We start from the raw sequence: 20,534 nt of genomic DNA on the forward strand, positions 1-20,534 counted from the left end.
CCGCTTGGATGCTATTTTTCCACTGAGAAAGCTGATCTCCAGAAAGATGACAGCATTTCTGCTTGGGTGTGGCAACAGGTGATCACAAACGCTCCATCTCTCTCTCTATCACACACATCCATCCTTGTTTATCCAATAACTTGTTAGAAACAGCACAAGCCGTGATACTATTTCTGAAGTGACATTTTTGAATTACTAATGGAGGCTTGGTCGCATCATTTGTTTTGAACCAGCAACGGCAGATTCTGATCAGTCGCGTAATAAAGTAGTTTCATGCACAAATGCGTTTTTATGACAGTACTCAGTTTTTCCTCATTTTTAAAAAAATGTACTTGTTCATTGAACTGTTGTATATAAGCAATATCACACTCGCAATCGTGCAATATGACCCTATATCAGCACTGCTGTAATTACCTACGGCACTCGAATCACAGCAGTGCTGATGTAGGTCCATATCGCACTCTTGCTCCTGTGATATTGCTTAAATATTTTTTTCACTATTTATTTGATTAAATGCTTATTTGGGTCATTCTTAGCATTCGGTGCCATTTGAGTCCTCATGACATAATGTGGTATATTTTGAGTAAAAATGGGCTAATACTTGTTTTTAAATGATCATCTTAAATACTTAACCCCCCTTTACCATAGAACACAATAATATGTACCCAGGATTAATTAATTAAAAAATATTGACCCTGATTTTAGTGCAAGTAGGCTAAACTGCCATGTCCCCAAGCTTGTATAACTTAAGCCACAAATATAAGTAATAAAAATCTAATAAATTCGAAATTTTTCAATATTGTTGTATATTCTTATTTATAATATTCCTCAACAAAATATATTTTTAATGCTTAAAGTCTATAAAATATGTTGTGTCCCTGAATTGAATGTCCCCCCTGTTACTCTGATGGAAAATCACTCTGAACCAGTGGCGATTTCTTTAAGACTGCAAGGGAAGCTCAGCTTCCCCTATAATGTCAAAAAATTAATGGTCAAATGTGTACTATTGTGTTAACATTTTATTGACTAAAAATGCGTTAGAATGCGTTCATCTCGAAGACGAGTTCGTTCAGAATCAGGTACTTATAGCAGGTTGGCTGACTCGATTTACTTCTCATACATTCCCGTAGCGTCAGTGCATTTCCCTGTTGAAGCCGAGCGTCCATTGACTTCAGTGGGGCTACTTTGAACAGTTTTTTTCAGTGCTTCGAAACTAGACGGTCATTGGATAAATGCTGCGATTATGTCCCTCCCACGGACGCTCAGCGTCTCTGGGGGTGAATGAGGAGTGAGCTGGCCCGGACTCCGGGCTTCCGCGTGATGATTGGAGGGTCTTTTGATTGACAGCGATTTAGTACTATAAAAAGTCGCTGACGCTGAAACTTCAAGCTATTCGAGCTCAGTCAGTCCCGTCGCGGATTTTTCAAGTGTAGTCGAAAGACAAACTGCTGCAGCCTATTTCTTGGTATTTGCTTGGCGAAATTGCTAGCCAGTTTTCATCATAGCCTACATTTAACACAATTATACACCACGTTCCTTGTTTCAGTATAACCTAATACCCACATTTCCTCCGTCAAGTTTAATACCTTTTTTTTAGATCGTTTGTTCATTCATTCATAGGGAACTAGCCAGTTGGCAAACTGCACGACAGACAGTGCTAATATTGTCAACCTGATTTCAATTTATTTATTTATCAGCAACCAAAAAAATAAACAAATCTATAATAAAATATATTATTTATAAATGAATTAAGAAAACGGTTTATGCGCACACACACACACATATTTGTATATATATATTAACATGTATGGGTGTACATATAAAAAACAAATAATGATGTATATTATTTATAAATGAAATAATGAAAATGAGCTTCCCCTCTTTGAAAGACCAGCAGCCGCCACTGCTCTGAACACGCCCCTTGACTGTTACTCTAATCACATGACTCTCAGGAATTTGAATACTTTTTGGTGGCAAATTCTCTTCAAGAAGCAGAGTAAGTATCACTCCTTAATTCACCCTTTTTTCAATGTTTAAGAATGATTCACTGATGTGGTAAAGCATAACATGTCCACCCTGTTATGCCTATTTATAGTGGAAACTTATAATTGTTTTTAATTTTGAAAATATGGTTAATAAACAGGTTAAAAATCTTCCTCAGTGATCACTGCGCACTAGCTTGTTTTTCATCACATGAGTAGCAATGGCTAACTTTAGCATAAAATGTCCCTCCTGTTACTGTCCACCCTGTTACTGTTTTGCACAGTAACAGGGTGGACATATTGTAACAGAGTAGGTGTAAATGCTAAATAAATAAGTGTTTAAAGCTTGAATTGGTATTATAATTAATTAATTATAATACCAATTAATTAATTATAATACCAATTAATTAATTATAATACCAATTCAAGCTTTAAACACTATTATATATTTTATATATTACTATAAAATATTACTATATTTTAACTACTATTATTTTACTTTTTTTGCTAAAAATTTACCAAGCTGAAATGGCACTGAATAGTAGGAATGACCCATTTATGAAAATTGCTAATTGTTAGTTCTACATTAATAAATATCTTGGTATATGCAGACATTAATCACGATTAATAAGTGTTGTGAAAGTATTGTTTATTGTTAATTTATGTTAACGAATGTAGTTAACTAACATTTACGAATACAACCTTAGTGTAAAGTGTTACCAATATATAAAAATAACAGTTTGACACTTGGAACAGCACTGTTTTTTAATTACTTGTTTAGATAAATATGTGTAAAACACACTTACATTTGGCACCCCATAGCGACAGTCATGAAATGTGTATGAAATGTGCTAAATAAATAAACTTGCCTTAAAACATAAGAACTTTAAGTATGTAGTTTTACTGTTTTTTTAGGTTGTTTAATGTGTGATTATATTTTAGCACAAAAATAAGAACAAACTTTTCAGAGTGAGAGGTGGGATTTGGTGTAATAATGTGAAAAACAGAAAAATTTGAATACAATGTGAAATAAAAAACATTGTTTCTGGACAGTTTCCAGAAACAATGGCAATGCGCCTGATGAATATATCATCATACCTCTTAAGAATTCTGGATAGGCCCATTTCAGCTTTAGTTATGTTTTTTTTATTGTGTTTCAGTTTTTGGATGGATAGTTGGGTGGATGGATTGATGAGTGGTAGGTAGGTGGGTGGATGGATTGGATGGATGGGTAGTTGGATGGACAGGTGGATGGATGGGTAGTTGGATGGACGGGTGGATGGATTGGATGGATGGGTAGTTGGATGGATAGTTGGATGGATGTATGGGTGGTAGGTAGGTAGGTGGATGGATGGATAGTTGGATGGATGGGTGGTAGGTAGGTGGATAGTTGGGTGGATGGATTGATGAGTGGTAGGTAGGTGGGTGGGTGGATGGATGTATAGTTGGATGTATGTATGTATGTATGGATGGATGGTAGGTCGGTGGATGGATGGATAGTTGGATGGACGGGTGGATGGATTGATGAGTGGTAGGTGGGTGGGTGGATGGATTGGATGGATGGGTTGTTGGATGGACGGGTGGATGGATTGGATGGATGGGTAGTTGGATGGATGTATGGATGGTAGGTAGGTAGGTGGATGGATAGTTGGATGGATGGGTGGTAGGTAGGTGGATAGTTGGGTGGATGGATTGATGAGTGGTAGGTAGGTGGGTGGGTGGATGGATGGATAGTTGGATGTATGTATGTATGTATGGATGGATGGGTAGTTGGATGGACGAGTGGATGGATTGGATGGATGGGTAGTTGGATGGATGTATGGGTGGTAGGTAGGTAGGTAGGTGGATGGATAGTTGGATGGATGGGTGGTAGGTAGGTGGATAGTTGGGTGGATGGATTGATGAGTGGTAGGTGGGTGGGTGGATGGATTGGATGGATGGGTAGTTGGATGGACGGGTGGATGGATTGGATGGATGGGTAGTTGGATGGATAGTTGGATGGATGTATGGGTGGTAGGTAGGTAGGTGGGTGGATGGATAGTTGGATGGATGTATGGGTGGTAGGTAGGTAGGTGGGTGGATGGATAGTTGGATGAATGTATGGGTGGTAGGTAGGTAGGTGGGTGGATGGATAGTTGGATGGATGTATGGGTGGTAGGTAGGTAGGTGGGTGGATGGATAGTTGGATGGATGTATGGGTGGTAGGTAGGTAGGTGGGTGGATGGATAGTTGGATGGATGTATGGGTGGTAGGTAGGTGGATAGTTGGGTGGATGGATTGATGAGTGGTAGGTAGGTGGGTGGGTGGATGGATGGATAGTTGGATGTATGTATGTATGTATGGATGGATGGATAGTTAGATGGACGGGTGGATGGATTGATGAGTGGTAGGTGGGTGGGTGGATGGATAGTTGGATGGGTGGTAGGTAGGTAGATTGATGAGGAAAATATCTCCACTCTGTAGGTCCAAACAAAGCAAGTGAATGGTGACTAGAAATTTGTAGCTTCAAAAATCTCATAAAGGCATCATAAAAGTAATCCATGGATGGGTAGTTGGTGGATGGATGGGTAGTTGGATGGACGGGTGGATGGATTGGACGGATGGGTAGTTGGATGGATGTATGGGTGGTAGGTAGGTGGATGGATGGACGGGTGGATGGATTGATGAGTGGTAAGTGGATGCATAGTTGGATGTATGTATGTATGGATGGATGGTAGGTGGGTGGTATGTAGGTAGGTGAATGAATGGATGGATGGGCTCTCTTCTAATCCAGAGAGGAAAAGGAAAAAGAGAGAGGAAAACTGTTCATTTGTTTCTTCACACAGGAAGGTCAATACATAGTTAAGAGCCATAAAGTCAGTCAGAATCACTTACAGACATTAGCACCAATAAAACAAATTGTATGCAATATACAGTGAAAGATTGTTTAAATGGAAATATCTCAAACAATTTCTGAACTATAAAATTAAACTTATGGTAAATGTGCATTTTAAAGTCTGCGCAAATCGTTTTACTTTCATAATCTGAAGTGAACTATGAGTGAAACAGGACATTAAATGAATCATGAAAAAGTGGGTGTGCCATACCAGAATGGAGCCAGATGGTTGAAAAATAAAAATTTTATAATAACATACACTGATTAAATGTGCAAAAACAGACCAGGAATGTGCATTAAGAAAGTTAAAAGAGTCAGTTTTGATTTCATGTTTACATTGAGAGCATGTTTTTGTTCATCATATCTCAAGTTTGATCGGATGAAATGTTTTAGAACTGATTTGGCTCCGTGGGAAATTTATGGGACTCGTGGACAACTTTAGGGCATTTTTCAGGGGCGATGCAGTGGGAGTTATGTTCTACCAGTCCGGCTGGGCACTGGCACCCTGGCACACAGGGTTTAAAGCAGTGAGCCTCGATCACACCCAACGGGACGTCTTTATTAAAACAGGTTTTAGGACATGGCGGTCCACATTCATCAAACACAAAACCTCGATCCAGGGGACAACCAACGGCTGTAGAGATGGAAAAAGAAAGAGAGGACAGGGGTCCTTTTATGAAATCCATCAGAAAAGATTTGTAAGTTATTAGCCAAACCAAACTGAATCACAACATCAGACAAAAAGACAAAATGAGGAAATCAACTAAAAATGACGGGAAAATATAAAACTATTAATTAAAAGTTGTTGATTTTAAGTATATTGCAAAAGTAGTTTGAGAGTTTAGTAAGAGCGACTCATTAAAGCGACTTGATTGTGTCATTCACGGTGCATCATGGGAGTTGGCGGTCGCTGCAGAGTTCTTTTGGTGCACTTTGTTTACTGATTGGCGGATCGTTTTACTTCAGGATCAAAAATTGTAATTCTCGCATCGCTTACACACCCTCATGCCATCCGAGATGTGTATCACTTCCTTCTGCTGAAGACAAAAGATTTTTAGGAAAATATCTCCGCTCTATAGGTCCAAACAAAGCAAGTGAATGGTGACTAGAACTTTGTAGCTTCAAAAATCTCATAAAGGCATCATAAAAGTAATCCATAGTTCTCCAGTGGTTTAATCCATGTCTTCAGAAGCAATATTTACATTTACATTTATGCATTTGGCAGATGCTTTTATCCAAAGCGACTTACAGTGCACTTATTACAGGGACAATCCCCCCGGAGCAACCTGGAGTTAAGTGCCTTACTCAAGGACACAATGGTGGGGCCGTGGGGATCGAAACAGCAACCTTCTGATTATCAGATTACCAGTTATGTGCTTTAGACCACTACACCACCACCACTCCGATATGATAGGTGTGGGTGAGAAACAGATCAATATTTCAGTTATTTTTTACGCTAAATCTACACTTTCACTTTCAGATGTGAAAGTGAAACTAAACAGGACCACATGTGACTTTCAGATGTAAAAGTGAAAGGGAAAGTGGAGATTTAGAGTAAAAAAGGACATAAATATTGTTCTTCTTCTCACTCACACATTATATCAGGGGTCTTATGGATTACTTTTATGCTGCCTTTATGGGCCATTTGGTGCTACAAAGTTCTGGTCACCATTCACTTGCATTTTATGGACCTAGAGAGCTGAAATATTTTTCTAAAAATCTCATACAAAAGAAAAAAAGTCATACACATCTGGGATGGCATGAGGGTGAGTAAATGATGAGAGAATTTTCTTTTTTTGGCAAACTATCCCTTTAAATTTGTATATGTTATCAGTTTATATGTTAATAATCAAGTTGTCTATGGAGAAAATGCATGAGATTTGAACTGCTTTAACTGTTATAACTTTAATGTTATCTGACCGTTGGGCTATATTGCTGCCTATAATTTAATTAATTCAATTTTATTAATTTAATAAAAAATTTTATTAATATATTCATTAAATTATACTAAATCAGTACCAAAATCGTTCATCATACGAAAGCAAAAATAAACTAAAATGTACTATTACATTGAAAATGTATTATTATTTATGTAAAATTATTACTATGATAGACAACTGAAAATTTACATTTAAATTTGTCTCTTGAAATTATTTACCGCACAAAGCAAAATGAGGTTGGAACAAACCAAGTTAATACTTGTAGGTTTCTGAGGATGAGGACATGTCACATAAACCAATTTAATCTAATTGAACATAATACACCAACTGACAGAGTGTTGACGTCAAAACAAAACTTCATTAACCTATTTATTTTACAATCCGAACTAAACACAATTATTTGCATAGTTGTATTTTATTTGAAGCCTTAAGCATTGTATTTCCCTGCTGTCCGCAACCCTATCAGAACAGACTTGCAACTTAAGCTGGGGTCATTACCCACCAGGTGAGAACCGATTCACAAAACTATAGCAAGTTTAAAAGTGTTCATCTACAGTTATTGTAACTCACCACAGAGTGTAGGCGACCTCCACTGCAGAATAACTCCAGCTTCACGGCACTCGGACGCGTAAGCCTCCAGTGCGTCACACACACACTCGTCCATGTTTGAGCCGCAGGCACACAGATCATACACACATGAAGCAAAGAACATCGCAGGTGGCACCACCTTATGGCAGCGCTCAAACACGGGCGACTTCAGCACTGCGCAGCGAGCGTTTGCTGTCTTATGGGCAGCGTAGCCTGACTCCTTACACGGGTTGATGTTCCGCGCGTCAGGACACTTAACATTAGAGAGAGATTCGCTGGCCACCTAGAAGAGGAGATATAAATACTTTTACTCCCAAACCCTAGTGAGCTGCCTTGCTGTCTACTGCCTACTTAGGCAGCATCCTAACTCAGATGGTACCTTGAAAGTTAATGATTTTGAATGCTCTAAATAGGCAGCAGCTTAGTGTGCCTCACAAATGACACAATGACAGCAATAACACAACACTCTAAAATAAAAATATACAGCACACAGAAATATTAGGTGGAATAGTACATTTTTACTTTGATTGAACTATTGTTGAGCGAAATACTGTATATTTATTATTGACCTAATTCTCGCTTCGTCTGCCATCTTGAATGATTTTTTTTTTAACAAGCTTTTTGCAATAGGATTCGATAACGGTTGATTAACTATTAACAAGATGACGTGTCGGATCTGTGGCAGAGTGGTTTCGCACACATTCTTCAGATACGTTGGGCCTTGGTGCTCATATGGGAGAAACAGGTTTGAATCCAACCTGTGTTGCAACCCAATCTCATTCCTCTTTTCTCCACAAATAATTTCCTGTCTCCTATTGCAAGCCTTTTCAACATTTAGTCACATGCAGGATATGAATTATAGATAACAATGATTCAACTTTCACCAGTTAAAATGCAAATTCTTGATATTTGTAATTACATTTGCACCAATTGCATAAATGACGTCATTGCTTGAAGACCAAATCTTGATATAAAAAAATGGAAATTACATTTATGCATTTGGCAGACGCTTTTATCCAAAGCAACTTACACTTATTACAGGGTCAATCTCCCGGAGCAACTTGGAGTTAAGTGCCTTGCTCAAGGACTCGGAAGGATCGAACCAGCAACCTTCTGATTACCAGTTATGTGCTTTAGCCCACTACACCACCACCACTCAAGTATTATAGATTTCCACTACAGTTGAAACTGCATGTGTTCACTTGTAGAATGTACTTGAGTCAATTACAAATATCTACAAACATCTTTTTAATTTCGTACTAGCTAAAACTCCAGTTACACTTACCAGCAACGTACTAGTAAGAATTATAATTACATTGTTACCAGTGCAAATGTCCATTCCTGATATCAGTAATTCAATTACAACTAGTAAAAATCAAAAAAATGTATATCTTTGATATGGTTTTCCCAAGTGGCATGTTAATTTCAGAAATCTGTAAGCGGATTTCAGATATCTTTAAACTGAGGAGTAAGTAAATGTGTCTTAAAAGGCGTTCTTGATAGTTACAATAACATTATTGAAATGTGAAATTAACATTGCCACTAATGAAACCAAAATTAATGATAAAAAATAAAAAATCTCGCATTTAAACTGGCTACATTCATTTTCTCTTCAGTGTTTAATATGGATTACTGCAGCAATCTCAAACATCTGCTGATCAGGATCCACCACAACAACAGCAAACAATTGCGTTAGGGATTCACATCGATCTCAAACCCTCACCGGTCAAGAACAACCATAACAACAACAACAGCAAACAACTGAGTTAGGTCATGGCCTCCGCTCATATTATTGCTTCCTGCATTGCATGCCACATGTTTACTATAGCTTTTTCCGTCAGCAGTGAGGGGCTTACATGTGATATTGTTTACAGGATATAAGTTTAAGTCTTTTGAACTAATAATGCTTAATGTGACACTGTCAGATACAAAAACATTTGCACTTGCTACAGTATATAGATCACCCAGGCGGTATTCTGATTTCCTTGTAAATCAATTGTGGATATCTGGAATGGACATTTGCACAAGTAACAATGTAATCGCTGATATCAAAAACAATTATTCTTACTAGTAAGAAGTGTATATCTGAAAAGTGTATTTGGAATTTTACCTGGTAAGAAATTAATTATAGAACAGGAACAGTGAATGACATCAGATCAGACCATTTTTGATATCAAGAAAGGGTAATTCTGCGAGTAATTAACGTTTTGACTAGTGCAAACATTATTGGAATTTTCACTAGCAGTTATTCCATGGCTGATCTCAAGGATTAACATTTCAACTAGTGAAAATTGATTGGCAGATTTCTATCATTTATATCCTGCACAAGATTATATGTCGTAAGGCTTGCGATAGTCTCTTCTCTACTTGTGCTGTCAATAAAAATAGCCAAAACCACATATTTATGTTTTAGGAATGCTGCACTGGTGAAAATTGCTTCTTTCACCTTCCAGTCGTTTCCAAAGGCTGCCTCAGAGCTGGCCAGTTGTCTGTTACGTAGTCTCATGTCATCCTGATGGTAGTTGTTGAAGTCCCCACACAGACCGCACATGCGCTTCTTATAGGTACCAGGAACGCTCACCTCCAGATGAGAACGCCCATTCCACAACACCTGCATATAAATAAGTGTTTAAAATCAGAAGTGATTCATTTCTGATCACTAGTGTTACCAAGCGGAATTACAAAAATGTATTTTTAATAGCTCCACAATTCTTACAAAGTTACCCGTTTAGGTGAAATTTACCAAAAATGGCTTACTTATAGTTGACTGCATATTAAGCTGGAATACAAGAACATTACGCCCATCAGCTTTAAAAAGTGCAAATAATGATGTCTGATTGATCACTTAAACTGTCATAATTTCATCTTTTGCCATTTTACCGCATGTTTCTACTGTTTCAACTGCGTGCAAATTACCGCGCGACACACCTTTTCTTTCTTTTCTTTTTTCTTTCTTTCTTCCCAAACAACTGAGTTAGGTCATGGCCTCCGCTCATATTATTGCTTCCTGCATTGCATGCCACATGTTTACTATAGCTTTTTCCATCAGCAGTGAGGGGCTTACATGTGATATAGTTTACAGGATATAAGTTTAAGTCTTTTGAACTAATAATGATTAATTTGACACTGTCAGATACAAATAAAAAATCTTTTGCACTTGTATATAGATCACCTGGGTGGTATTCTGATTTCCTTGATGAATACACAAATTCACCAGATTTAGTAGTTAATGTAGTTAACCTCAACATTCACATAGATAATGTAAATTACACATCGGGATTAGCATTTATCGATATTCTCAACTCTCTTTGAGTCAGACAAAATGTGACAGGAACAACTCATTACTATAATCATACTCTAGATATAATTCTGTTGATATTGATACTTTAGAAATTCTAACATCAAGCGATGACATCTCAGATCATTACCTCGTCTCTTGTTTACAGCGATTGGCTAATGTCTCTCAATCTACATCACAGTATCTTTCAGGTAGAACTATTCTTTGACCACTAAGCATAGCTTCACTAAATATCTTACAGATTTATTTCATATACTCAGTAAGCCAAAAAGTCTAGAAGAACTTGATGTAATATCAGAAAATATAAATACAGTCTTCTCTAGCACTCTTGATAGTGTCGCCCCACTTAGATGACAGAAAATTAAAGAAAAAGTCCTGCACCATGGTACAAGCTTGGAAAATGGAGCGCAAGTGGAAGAATACAAAATTAGAGGAATTTTGCGGTGCATGGAAGGATAGTGTCTGTAGCTACAGACAGGCACTAAAAGCTGCCAGGTCAGCATATTTTAGCAAACTCGCTAGTGAAAAGCGCTATACAAATGAAAATGACTTGACTTGACTTAAAGGAACATCTGAACAGACTGTACCTTCAGCCCAACATTAGTGTTGAGAAGAATGGTGTTCGTCTTACGCTCCAGGTAAACATACGGCTCTTTAAGAAATGGCAGGGAGACGGTTTGATAATCAACCTGATGGAAAAAGGAGGAAGGAAAACAAAAATATGTTCAATATTTGATAAATTCAATTATAAATTCAAACTCTTAACAAATGATGGAGATGGAATGGCCATTAATGAGCTTTAATGAGTTTTAACAATAAAGCGTAACAGTGCCCGTCTACTTTTACAAACATGTTTGCACCCAAAGTATTGTTCCCAAAGGGATTTTATAAAATCCCAAAAAAAAAAGAGTTGTAAGCAATAAGCTAATCCAACCAGCTCCGAGGTGAATCACAACGTTAAGGGGCCTGGGTAGATCAGGAAGTAAAGACGCTGACTACCAACCCTGGAGTCGCTAGTTCGAATCCAGGGCGTGCTGAGCGACTCCAACCATGTCTCCTAAGCAACCAAATTGGCCCGGTTGTTAGGGAAGGTAAACTCCTCATTGTCTCTATAATGTGGTTCTCATTGGGGGGCGTGGTTGCCGTGGAGAATAGCATGAAGCCTCCACACGCGCTAGGTCTCCACGGTAACGTGCTCAACAAGATTTGTCCTCCGCCACCTGGATTGAGGCGAGTCACTACGCCACCATGAGGACCTAGAGTGCAATGGGAATTGGGCATGCCAACATTTGGGAAAATATACACATTTATAAGTAGTTTGACAGTTTAGGGAGACTCAATTGCATCATTGGAGTGGGCGGATGCTGTAGAGCTCTTCTGGAGCGCTTTGTTTTCAACAGTCATATACCATTGATGTCTTTAAAGTTATACACTCACCTAAAGGATTATTAGGCACACCATACTAATACTGTGTTTAACACTCCTAACCCTTTTGCCTTCAGAACTGCCTTAATTCTACGTGGCATTGATTCAACAAGGTGCTGAAAGCATTCTTTAGAAATGTTGGCCCATATTGATAGGATAGCATCTTGCAGTTGATGGAGATTTGTGGGATGCACATCCAGGGCACGAAGCTCTCGTTCCACCACATCCCAAAGATGCTCTATTGGGTTGAGATCTGGTGACTGTGGGGGCCATTTTAGTACAGTGAACTCATTGTCATGTTCAAGAAACCAATTTGAAATGATTCAAGCTTTGTGACATGGTGCATTATCCTGCTGGAAGTAGCCATCAGAGGATGGGTACATGGTGGCCATAAAGGGATGGACATGGTTAGAAACAATGCTCAGGTAGGCCGTGGCATTAAAGCGATGGCCAATTGGCACTAAGGGGCCTAAAGTGTGCCAAGAAAACATCCCCCACACCATTACACCACCACCACCAGCCTGCACAGTGGTAACAAGGCATGATGGATCCATGTTCTCATTCTGTTTACGCCAAATTCTGACTCTACCATCTGAATGTCTCTACAGAAATCGAGACTCATCAGACCAGGCAACATTTTTCCAGTCTTCAACTGTCCAATTTTGGTGAGCTCTTGCAAATTGTAGCCTCTTTTTCCTATTTGTAGTGGAGATGAGTGGTACCCGGTGGGGTCTTCTGCTGTTGTAGCCCATCCGCCTCAAGGTTGTGCGTGTTGTGGCTTCACAAATGCTTTGCTGCATACCTCGGTTGTAACGAGTGGTTATTTCAGGCAAAGTTGCTCTTCTATCAGCTGGAATCAGTCGGCCCATTCTCCTCTGACCTCTAGCATCAACAAGGCATTTTTGCCCACAGGACTGCCGCATACTGGATGTTTTTCCTTTTCACACCATTCTTTGTAAATCCTAGAAATGGTTGTGCGTGAAAATCCCAGTAACTGAGCAGATTGTGAAATACTCAGACCGGCCCGTCTGGCACCAACAACCATGCCACGCTCAAAATTGCTTAAATCACCTTTCTTTCCCATCCTGACATTCAGTTTGGAGTTCAGGAGATTGTCTTGACCAGGACCACACCCCTAAATGCATTGAAGCAACTGCCATGTGATTGGTTGATTAGATAATTGCATTACTGAGAAATTGAACAGGTGTTCCTAATAATCCTTTAGGTGAGTGTATATTGTAAGATATCATGAATAATCAATTTGCCTATGCAAAAAAAAAAAAAGATTCTTTTTATTCCTAAACCAGATTGTTGCACTCTGTTTATTAGAAATAATACAAGCATAGAAGAGAGATCAGATTTCATATAAAAAAATTGTAAACAACATTCTATATAGATGGCAAAAATCACCTTGACAAGCCAGTCCTGAAACAGCTGTACCACAACATCACCGATATACACCGTCACCTCTTTAGTCCAAGACACTCCTTTTCGTCCTCTGTCCTCATTAGACACATGGACACTAGAAGGTACACACGTTTATTGTCACATCTTACCCCCAACATGAATAGTTCCCAATTCCCATTTTTCTCAATGGTGATTTCTTTAGACTCAAATTTCTATACAGTTAAAGGCAGTACAACAAAAGTGTATTTTTGTGCCTTATATTGATGAGAATGGGGGGGGGTGTTAAATTAATCCTTTACAAATGCTTTATACTGTGCAGTTATTATAAAGTGTTCTATCATTTCTTATTCCTTCCTTCGATTTTAGGGTGAAATATATAACCGTGAGCGGGGCTGGACTGGTAATCTGGCATACCGGGCATTTTCCCGGTGGGCCGACGCACTTTGGATCCGATCATGGGTGGACTGCCCATCGTGAGAACCAAGTGGGCCAGTGGGTGGGCCGCGAAACGTGACGATAAGCAAAAATGAGCCGTCGCGTTATGCAGAACGGACAATTAAATAGCACTGCGATAGGACAGCGAACCCCCCCCATCAAAAACCAAGTTCCTGACGGATTCTGGTTCTTAATGAATAATAACAGACGTGAGAGAAACAACATAATGAGCACCTGAAGTCTCCGCTATTACAGTCCTCGGCCAGAACGTATGTACACGTCCCTTGGAAGTTCACCATCTTGCCATCGAATGTTCGGTAGTGAGGGTCTCCAAACACGATACAGGTGGCGGGACGAGGAATGCATCGAGGACAACACATTCCAGGAACCACAGCTGGGGTTTCATCCTACACAAACACACACACACACACACACACACGCACACACACACACACATACTGAGAATATCACCCACACTAACAGATACACAGATTGTTCCCGTCAAACAGTGTGTGTGTGTGTGTGTGTGTGTGTGTGTGTGTGTGTGTGTGTAATGATCTTACCGAGCCACACATAAGCGTTGGGCATCTCTGGGTTTTGCAGTGCACATCTCCAGACACACAGGTGCAGGTCGTACAATCATCCACCTCCCAGTGGTCATTGTGACTGTACATCTGTTTCTCATACACACACAGTTGGTCTATAGTGTCTATAGTGTACACTACAGCTGTGACACCTGTGCACTCCTGACAGCATTTCCCAGGATTCTTCACTTTGACTGATCCATCCGGACAATCGAGAGGAGGACACTCCTGCAGATCACACTCGATATGCCCCAGCTGAAACACACACACACACACACACACACACACACACACACAAAGTGAACACTTTTCAGATGAAACTTGCGGAGCAGCAACATTTTCTAAGATTGGTCAGTAACACTTAATGTCTCATGAATGATTGTGAGTATGCATGTTTTCTCACATTGCAGATGCATGTGATACACTCGTTCTCCTTGTCTGTCCATCTCTGGCCGTTTGGCACGCGGGTTCTGTCACCCTCTAACACACACTCTGTGAAACACATAAATGTTTTAAAGCACTCATAGAGTACAACTGAATACAGTTGAGTTGTTTTATCTTTAATAGTTAATTTGTACCATTACAGACGGGGCAGCAGGAATCGGGGGGCATGTGCTGCTCAGTCAGGGGGCAGCTCAGAGAAGGGCATCCCTGATGGACACAAGTCCACGTCAAGTCCTAAAACACACACACACATATAAACTCCTGCAGCTCATCGCTCTATGTCAGTACACATGGTGCATGGCTTTATGAAACAGTAGTGAGTCTGGATACCTTGCACTGGCAGGTATAACATGGATCATCAGTGGCTAAAACCTCATTACCGATGAGTGTAGCTGTGCAGTTACTGAGAGGCTCTGAAAACCAACATGCCACAGGAGTATCCGGAATGAGTAAAAGATCAATCTTAGGATTTAAGAATCGATTTCGAGATTGTACACATGACGATTGCGATGCATTGGAAAATGCATCATTTTACCCAATCCTAGTGTTAATACTAACGTGCACAGACAGGGCAGCATGAATCTGAGCTGCTGTAGAGAATATTGTGTTTGGGGCAGTCCACCAGACTCGGGCACTGCATCCTGTAACATCGCAAGTGCTGTTTCCCATCTGGCATCACCTACAACACATAAACACACATATCATAAGGCAAACAAACCAACGCTTATGCATTAAATGTTGTGTTGTGCTGTACCTCACAGGTGCAGATCTGACAGGGGTCACCAGAGGGGTGAAAACTCTCTCCCGGGGCATACACACGACCTTCAAAAACACAATCTAACAGACCAACAACACACAGGAATGTATTAGAAAACTACCGTGTCAAATATAATGCTTGAAACATACTCTATACAAGTACACAAACACAGACGCAAATATTGGGCCAACGCATTGCAGGCAATAGAGTTACATTCAAATGTGTGCCATTACTCAGTTATAAACATGTTGACCTTTTAAATAAATGAACAAAAGTGCTCAAAAAGATTGTCTTCAAACTGTTGCTTCGACATCAAAATGGTTGCCGTGGAAAGAGAACAGCTTACGATCATGCAACACATACTCGAGTCATTGAAAAACAACATTGTCTGACGTCATAAAAACTTGAAATTTAAAAAAAATCTAGTTTAAAACACGTGTGTCAAGTTTGCAAAAAAGTCCATGTTGGTTCCATACATATTTAAAAAATACTGTATTTATTGCATTTTCTACTAAATCATTTATTTAATTGACTAATGAAAATGACAACATTCATTTAAAAAAAGTTTTCAAACATATTTTAAGGTGATTTTTTTTTAACATTATATACACTCACCTAGAACTTTATTAGGAACACCTGTACACCTACTTATTCATTTGATTATCTAATCAGCCAATCATGTGGCAGCAATGCACTGCATAAAATCATGCAAATATGGGTCAGGAGCTTCAGTTAATGTTCACATCAACCATCACAATAGGGAAAATTGGTGGCATGATTGTTGGTGCCAGACAGGCTGGTTTGACTGGTATAACTGCTGATCTCCTTGGATTTTCATGCACAACAGACACTATAGTCTCTAGAGTTTACTCAGAATGGTGCCAAAAACAAAAAACATACAGTCAGCGGCAGTTCTGTGGACAGAAACACATTGTTGATGAAAAAGGTCAACGGAGAATGGCCAGACAGGTTTGAGCTGACAGAAAGGCTACAGTAACTCAGATAACCACTCTGTACATTTGTAGTGTGCAGAATAGCATCTAAGAATGCAAACACATCGAACCTTGAGGCGAATGGGCTACGACAGCAGAAGACCATATTGGGAACTATTTTTAGGACCATACTGTTCCTAATAAAGTTCTAGGTGAGTGTATATCTGACATGTTTAAAACTTCACACACTGTCATGAGGATTTAAAGGGGTCCTTTCTGATTAATAGGTTTTTTTTTGGCGGACAAAAGTGTTTCAAATAATAACACTTAAAACCAAATTGTTTCACTGCTTATTATCTTAGATAAATAATAATAAAAGATTATTCCAAGCTACTTTTTTTAAGCATTTTAGCTTTCAGATTTTTATTTTTTTTTAACTTTAAGTCCCAAAAATTATAGATATATATTAGGGCTGTCAATCGATTAAGATTTTTAATCGAATTAATTACATGGTGTCCCAATTAATTAATTGCAATTAATCGCATATACAAATATTTGCTGAGAAAGCCCCTCATATAACAATAACTCAATATATAATGATGAAATAATTATACATAGTTATCTTTAAATATTAAAAAACTATATATATATTTATATATATATAAAATAAAAAATATTCAGATAATTAAAATGCATTACATTCTTGTAGCAGAAGAGTTAATCATTGATAAGACAATATAAAAGTGGCTTTAGAATACAATGTATTGTTTACTATCATATTATTGATCATAAGTCAATCAAGTGAATTTGTCCATCAGTTGGAGATTTATTATGAGGGCTTGTTTAAGGACCGTCAATGTACACCTGCGTCAGACGTGCTTGTGTAGCGTCATAAACATACATCTTTAGGTCACTGTGTCGAGTTAAATATAGTTTAATACTCAATCTTTAAACTCATCTTTAGATCTCTTAGTTCGAATTTGTGCTCCATCAAGTGTTTTGAACGCAAGAACGTAATGCATGTTTGTGTTGTGCTGCTGCTGGATGGTTGTTTTCTTCACTGTTTAAACTGTGTGTTGCTCACACAGCTGAAGTTTCACTTACTGCCCTCTGGAGTAAACAGGTGGTACTACAAGCTTGCATTTCTCTTTTCTTCCTTATTATGGTCCAGGGGCATTGCGATTAATTGCGTAAATTCTTCATAGTAGAGGTGAATTCAAGTAAATGCTTTGTGTGAATTGCATTTTTAATGCATTTTTGAATAATTTAATCGATCTGGACAACAAAAAAAAATAGAAATCATGTCACCCACTTGCGTTGCATTATGAACATTCAGATGCATTCCAGAACTCAACGGTGCATACAATTGAGTTTGCAGAAGCCTTTGCATTCACATACCAGCAAAGTATGTTTAGGGCAAACAACAGTCCATTCATTGCACTTGATGTACCTGCACACACTGGGCAGCATTCACCCAGTACACTGATCTGGTTGAGACACGTGGAGAGACACTGGACCTCAGAGCAGGTGGTCACGCCGTCCACACACATACAAGACATGCAGCGAGCACTGGGTGAAAACCAGGTACTGCCTTCAGTATGCTCAACACCATCATACATACAACCTGAGAGAGAGAGAGAGAGAGAGAGACCCTGATGAACAGCACTGTGAACTACAGTAGTATACAGAGGTTAGCCAATCATAACAGAGCTCTATGTTTAGAATCTTAAAGGTACAGTAACATAAATTAGCTCAACAGTAGCCTGTCAGAGAGAGGCTGGAATATGGTCAAGTAAAAGTAAATGATTGCTATTTTTGTGGCAATTCATTTAGTAGATGCTTAACTCCAAAGCAAGGAACTAGAGATTCATACTAAGGAGGCAATCATTTTATAAATAGACTCAGGGAAACAGATAAAATGCTACTTAAGTGTAAATGGCCCCTTTAATGAATGTATTAACTAACGGTAGACCGATATATCGGTTTTACAGATTAATCTGTGCCGATAGTTGCCTTTTGGGAACTCAAGAAATCAACACCGATAGTAACAATTTGATTTTGTTTTATCCCTCTGTGCTCCTCCTCCTCTGGATTCAACAGTTCTACAGTCTTTCATTATTGACAATATTCAACCATATTTTTAAACTCACTTCAATGCATATTTTGTTACTTTGATTAGATAAGAGTTAATTGAAGCATGCAATGCACCGAATAATGCGTCTACTGTCTATGGAAACTTGCCCTGTCAGTGCATACATCATGTCTGCAACTAACTATCTATATATATATATATTTAATGCATGCAATTATTTTAAAATATTTAACATGTTAATTTGCTTAACTCTTCACTCAGCTCCACACACCTTGGTTACGGTCACTTGTTCTGACAAGCTTGGAACTCCCCATAGGAATGAATGGGAAATCGCCATGAACAGCACATTTTTTGGCAACATATTCTCATAAAACAAACTTTAATCCATAATATACTCTATAGCGAAGCCATTAGCTGCATTCCAATCGACCGTAAGTGTCCTCCGAAGTGGCCGGCGTGGTTTGGGCATTGTAGGCATCAGAGGAAAGTTAAAGTGCGGGCAACATTATGGTAATTAGCTTTGACGCAGTTCGGTGGCAACATATTGGAGTATAGAAGTGCTCCGCTCTAGCGAAGTCTAGAGAACATAACCGTGTAAACTTTGGTTCCCACCAAACAATAGTGAAGACAAAATGGAGGAGAAACGAATGATTGCCATGGCGAGTTTTCCCGTAATAAAACTCCGATTTGACCCATTGCACTACACAACCAGGACCACAGTTATTATTACAAATGTCTTTGATTTTGTTTATTTTGGGCCCATTTAGGAACACCTGTTCAATTTCTCATTAATGCAATTATCTGATCAACCAATCACATGGCAGTTGCTTCAATGCATTTAGGGGTGTGGTCCTGGTCAAGACAATCTCCTGAACTCCAAACTGAATGTCAGAATGGGAAAGAAAGGTGATTTAAGCAATTTTGAGCGTGGCATGGTTGTTGGTGCCAGACGGGCCGGTCTGAGTATTTCACAATCTGCTCAGTTACTGGGATTTTCACGCACAACCATTTCTAGGGTTTACAAAGAATGGTGTGAAAAGGGAAAAACATCCAGTATGCGGCAGTCCTGTGGGCTGAAAATGCCTTGTTGATGCTAGAGGTCAGAGGAGAATGGGCCGACTGATTCAAGCTGATAGAAGAGCAACTTTGCCTGAAATAACCACTCGTTACAACCGAGGTATGCAGCAAAGCATTTGTGAAGCCACAACACGCACAACCTTGAGGCGGATGGGCTACAACAGCAGAAGACCCCACCGGGTACCACTCATCTCCACTACAAATAGGAAAAAGAGGCTACAATTTGCAAGAGCTCACCAAAATTGGACAGTTGAAGACTGGAAAAATGTTGCCTGGTCTGATGAGTCTCGATTTCTGTTGAGACATTCAGATGGTAGAGTCAGAATTTGGCATAAACAGAATGAGAACATGGATCCATCATGCCTTGTTACCACTGTGCAGGCTGGAGGTGGTGGTGGTGTAATGGTGTGGGGGATGTTTTCTTGGCACACTTTAGGCCCCTTAGTGCCAATTGGGCATCGTTTAAATGCCACGGCCTACCTGAGCATAGTTTCTGACCATGTCCATCCCTTTATGGCCACCATGTACCCATCCTCTGATGGCTACTTCCAGCAGGATAATGCACCATGTCACAAAGCTCGAATCATTTCAAATTGGTTTCTTGAACATGACAATGAGTTCACTGTACTAAAATGGCCCCCACAGTCACCAGATCTCAACCCAATAGAGCATCTTTGGGATGTGGTGGAACGGGAGCT

General features: G+C 39.2%; 2 protein-coding genes across 3 annotated transcripts in view; both read right to left on the bottom strand.

Moving 5' to 3' along the window:
- Positions 1 to 2,623: 2,623 nt before the first annotated feature.
- Positions 2,624 to 5,235, bottom strand: LOC127622758 (uncharacterized). 2 transcript variants are annotated; one of them, XM_052096836.1, is made up of 2 exons: positions 4,115 to 5,235; positions 2,624 to 3,961 (listed from the first exon to the last, which is right to left on the bottom strand). In XM_052096836.1, exons 1-2 carry the CDS (start codon positions 4,522 to 4,524, stop codon positions 3,139 to 3,141), a joined length of 1,233 nt encoding a protein of 410 aa, XP_051952796.1. In that variant the 5' UTR covers positions 4,525 to 5,235; the 3' UTR covers positions 2,624 to 3,138. The 2 variants fall into 2 exon arrangements, with proteins under 2 accessions (XP_051952796.1, XP_051952797.1); XM_052096837.1 differs by having other exon boundaries at positions 3,101 to 3,230; positions 3,573 to 4,524.
- Positions 5,236 to 5,243: 8 nt separating this feature from the next.
- Positions 5,244 to 20,534, bottom strand: part of kcp (kielin cysteine rich BMP regulator) — a 69,911-nt gene continuing 54,620 nt past the window's right edge. The window contains 13 exon segments of the mRNA XM_052096775.1: positions 5,244 to 5,491; positions 7,368 to 7,668; positions 9,832 to 9,996; positions 11,271 to 11,372; positions 13,519 to 13,630; positions 14,185 to 14,357; positions 14,514 to 14,789; positions 14,938 to 15,026; positions 15,113 to 15,212; positions 15,309 to 15,391; positions 15,537 to 15,657; positions 15,733 to 15,815; positions 18,118 to 18,291. Of these exon segments, the coding sequence (XP_051952735.1) occupies positions 5,247 to 5,491; positions 7,368 to 7,668; positions 9,832 to 9,996; positions 11,271 to 11,372; positions 13,519 to 13,630; positions 14,185 to 14,357; positions 14,514 to 14,789; positions 14,938 to 15,026; positions 15,113 to 15,212; positions 15,309 to 15,391; positions 15,537 to 15,657; positions 15,733 to 15,815; positions 18,118 to 18,291 (2,024 nt within the window). The 3' untranslated portion in view covers positions 5,244 to 5,246.

The sequence above is a fragment of the Xyrauchen texanus genome, chromosome 29 (genome assembly GCF_025860055.1).
Source record: "Xyrauchen texanus isolate HMW12.3.18 chromosome 29, RBS_HiC_50CHRs, whole genome shotgun sequence".
Lineage (NCBI taxonomy): Eukaryota > Metazoa > Chordata > Actinopteri > Cypriniformes > Catostomidae > Xyrauchen > Xyrauchen texanus.

Coding starts and splice junctions, on each gene's coding strand:
- LOC127622758 (XM_052096836.1), bottom strand. CDS start 4,524: ATGGATTACTTTTATGATGCCTTTATGAGATTTTTGAAGCTACAAATT. Junction 3,962..4,114: donor CCCATACATCCATCCAACTA/TCCATCCACCCA, acceptor TCCATCCAACTA/CCCATCCATCCAATCCATCC.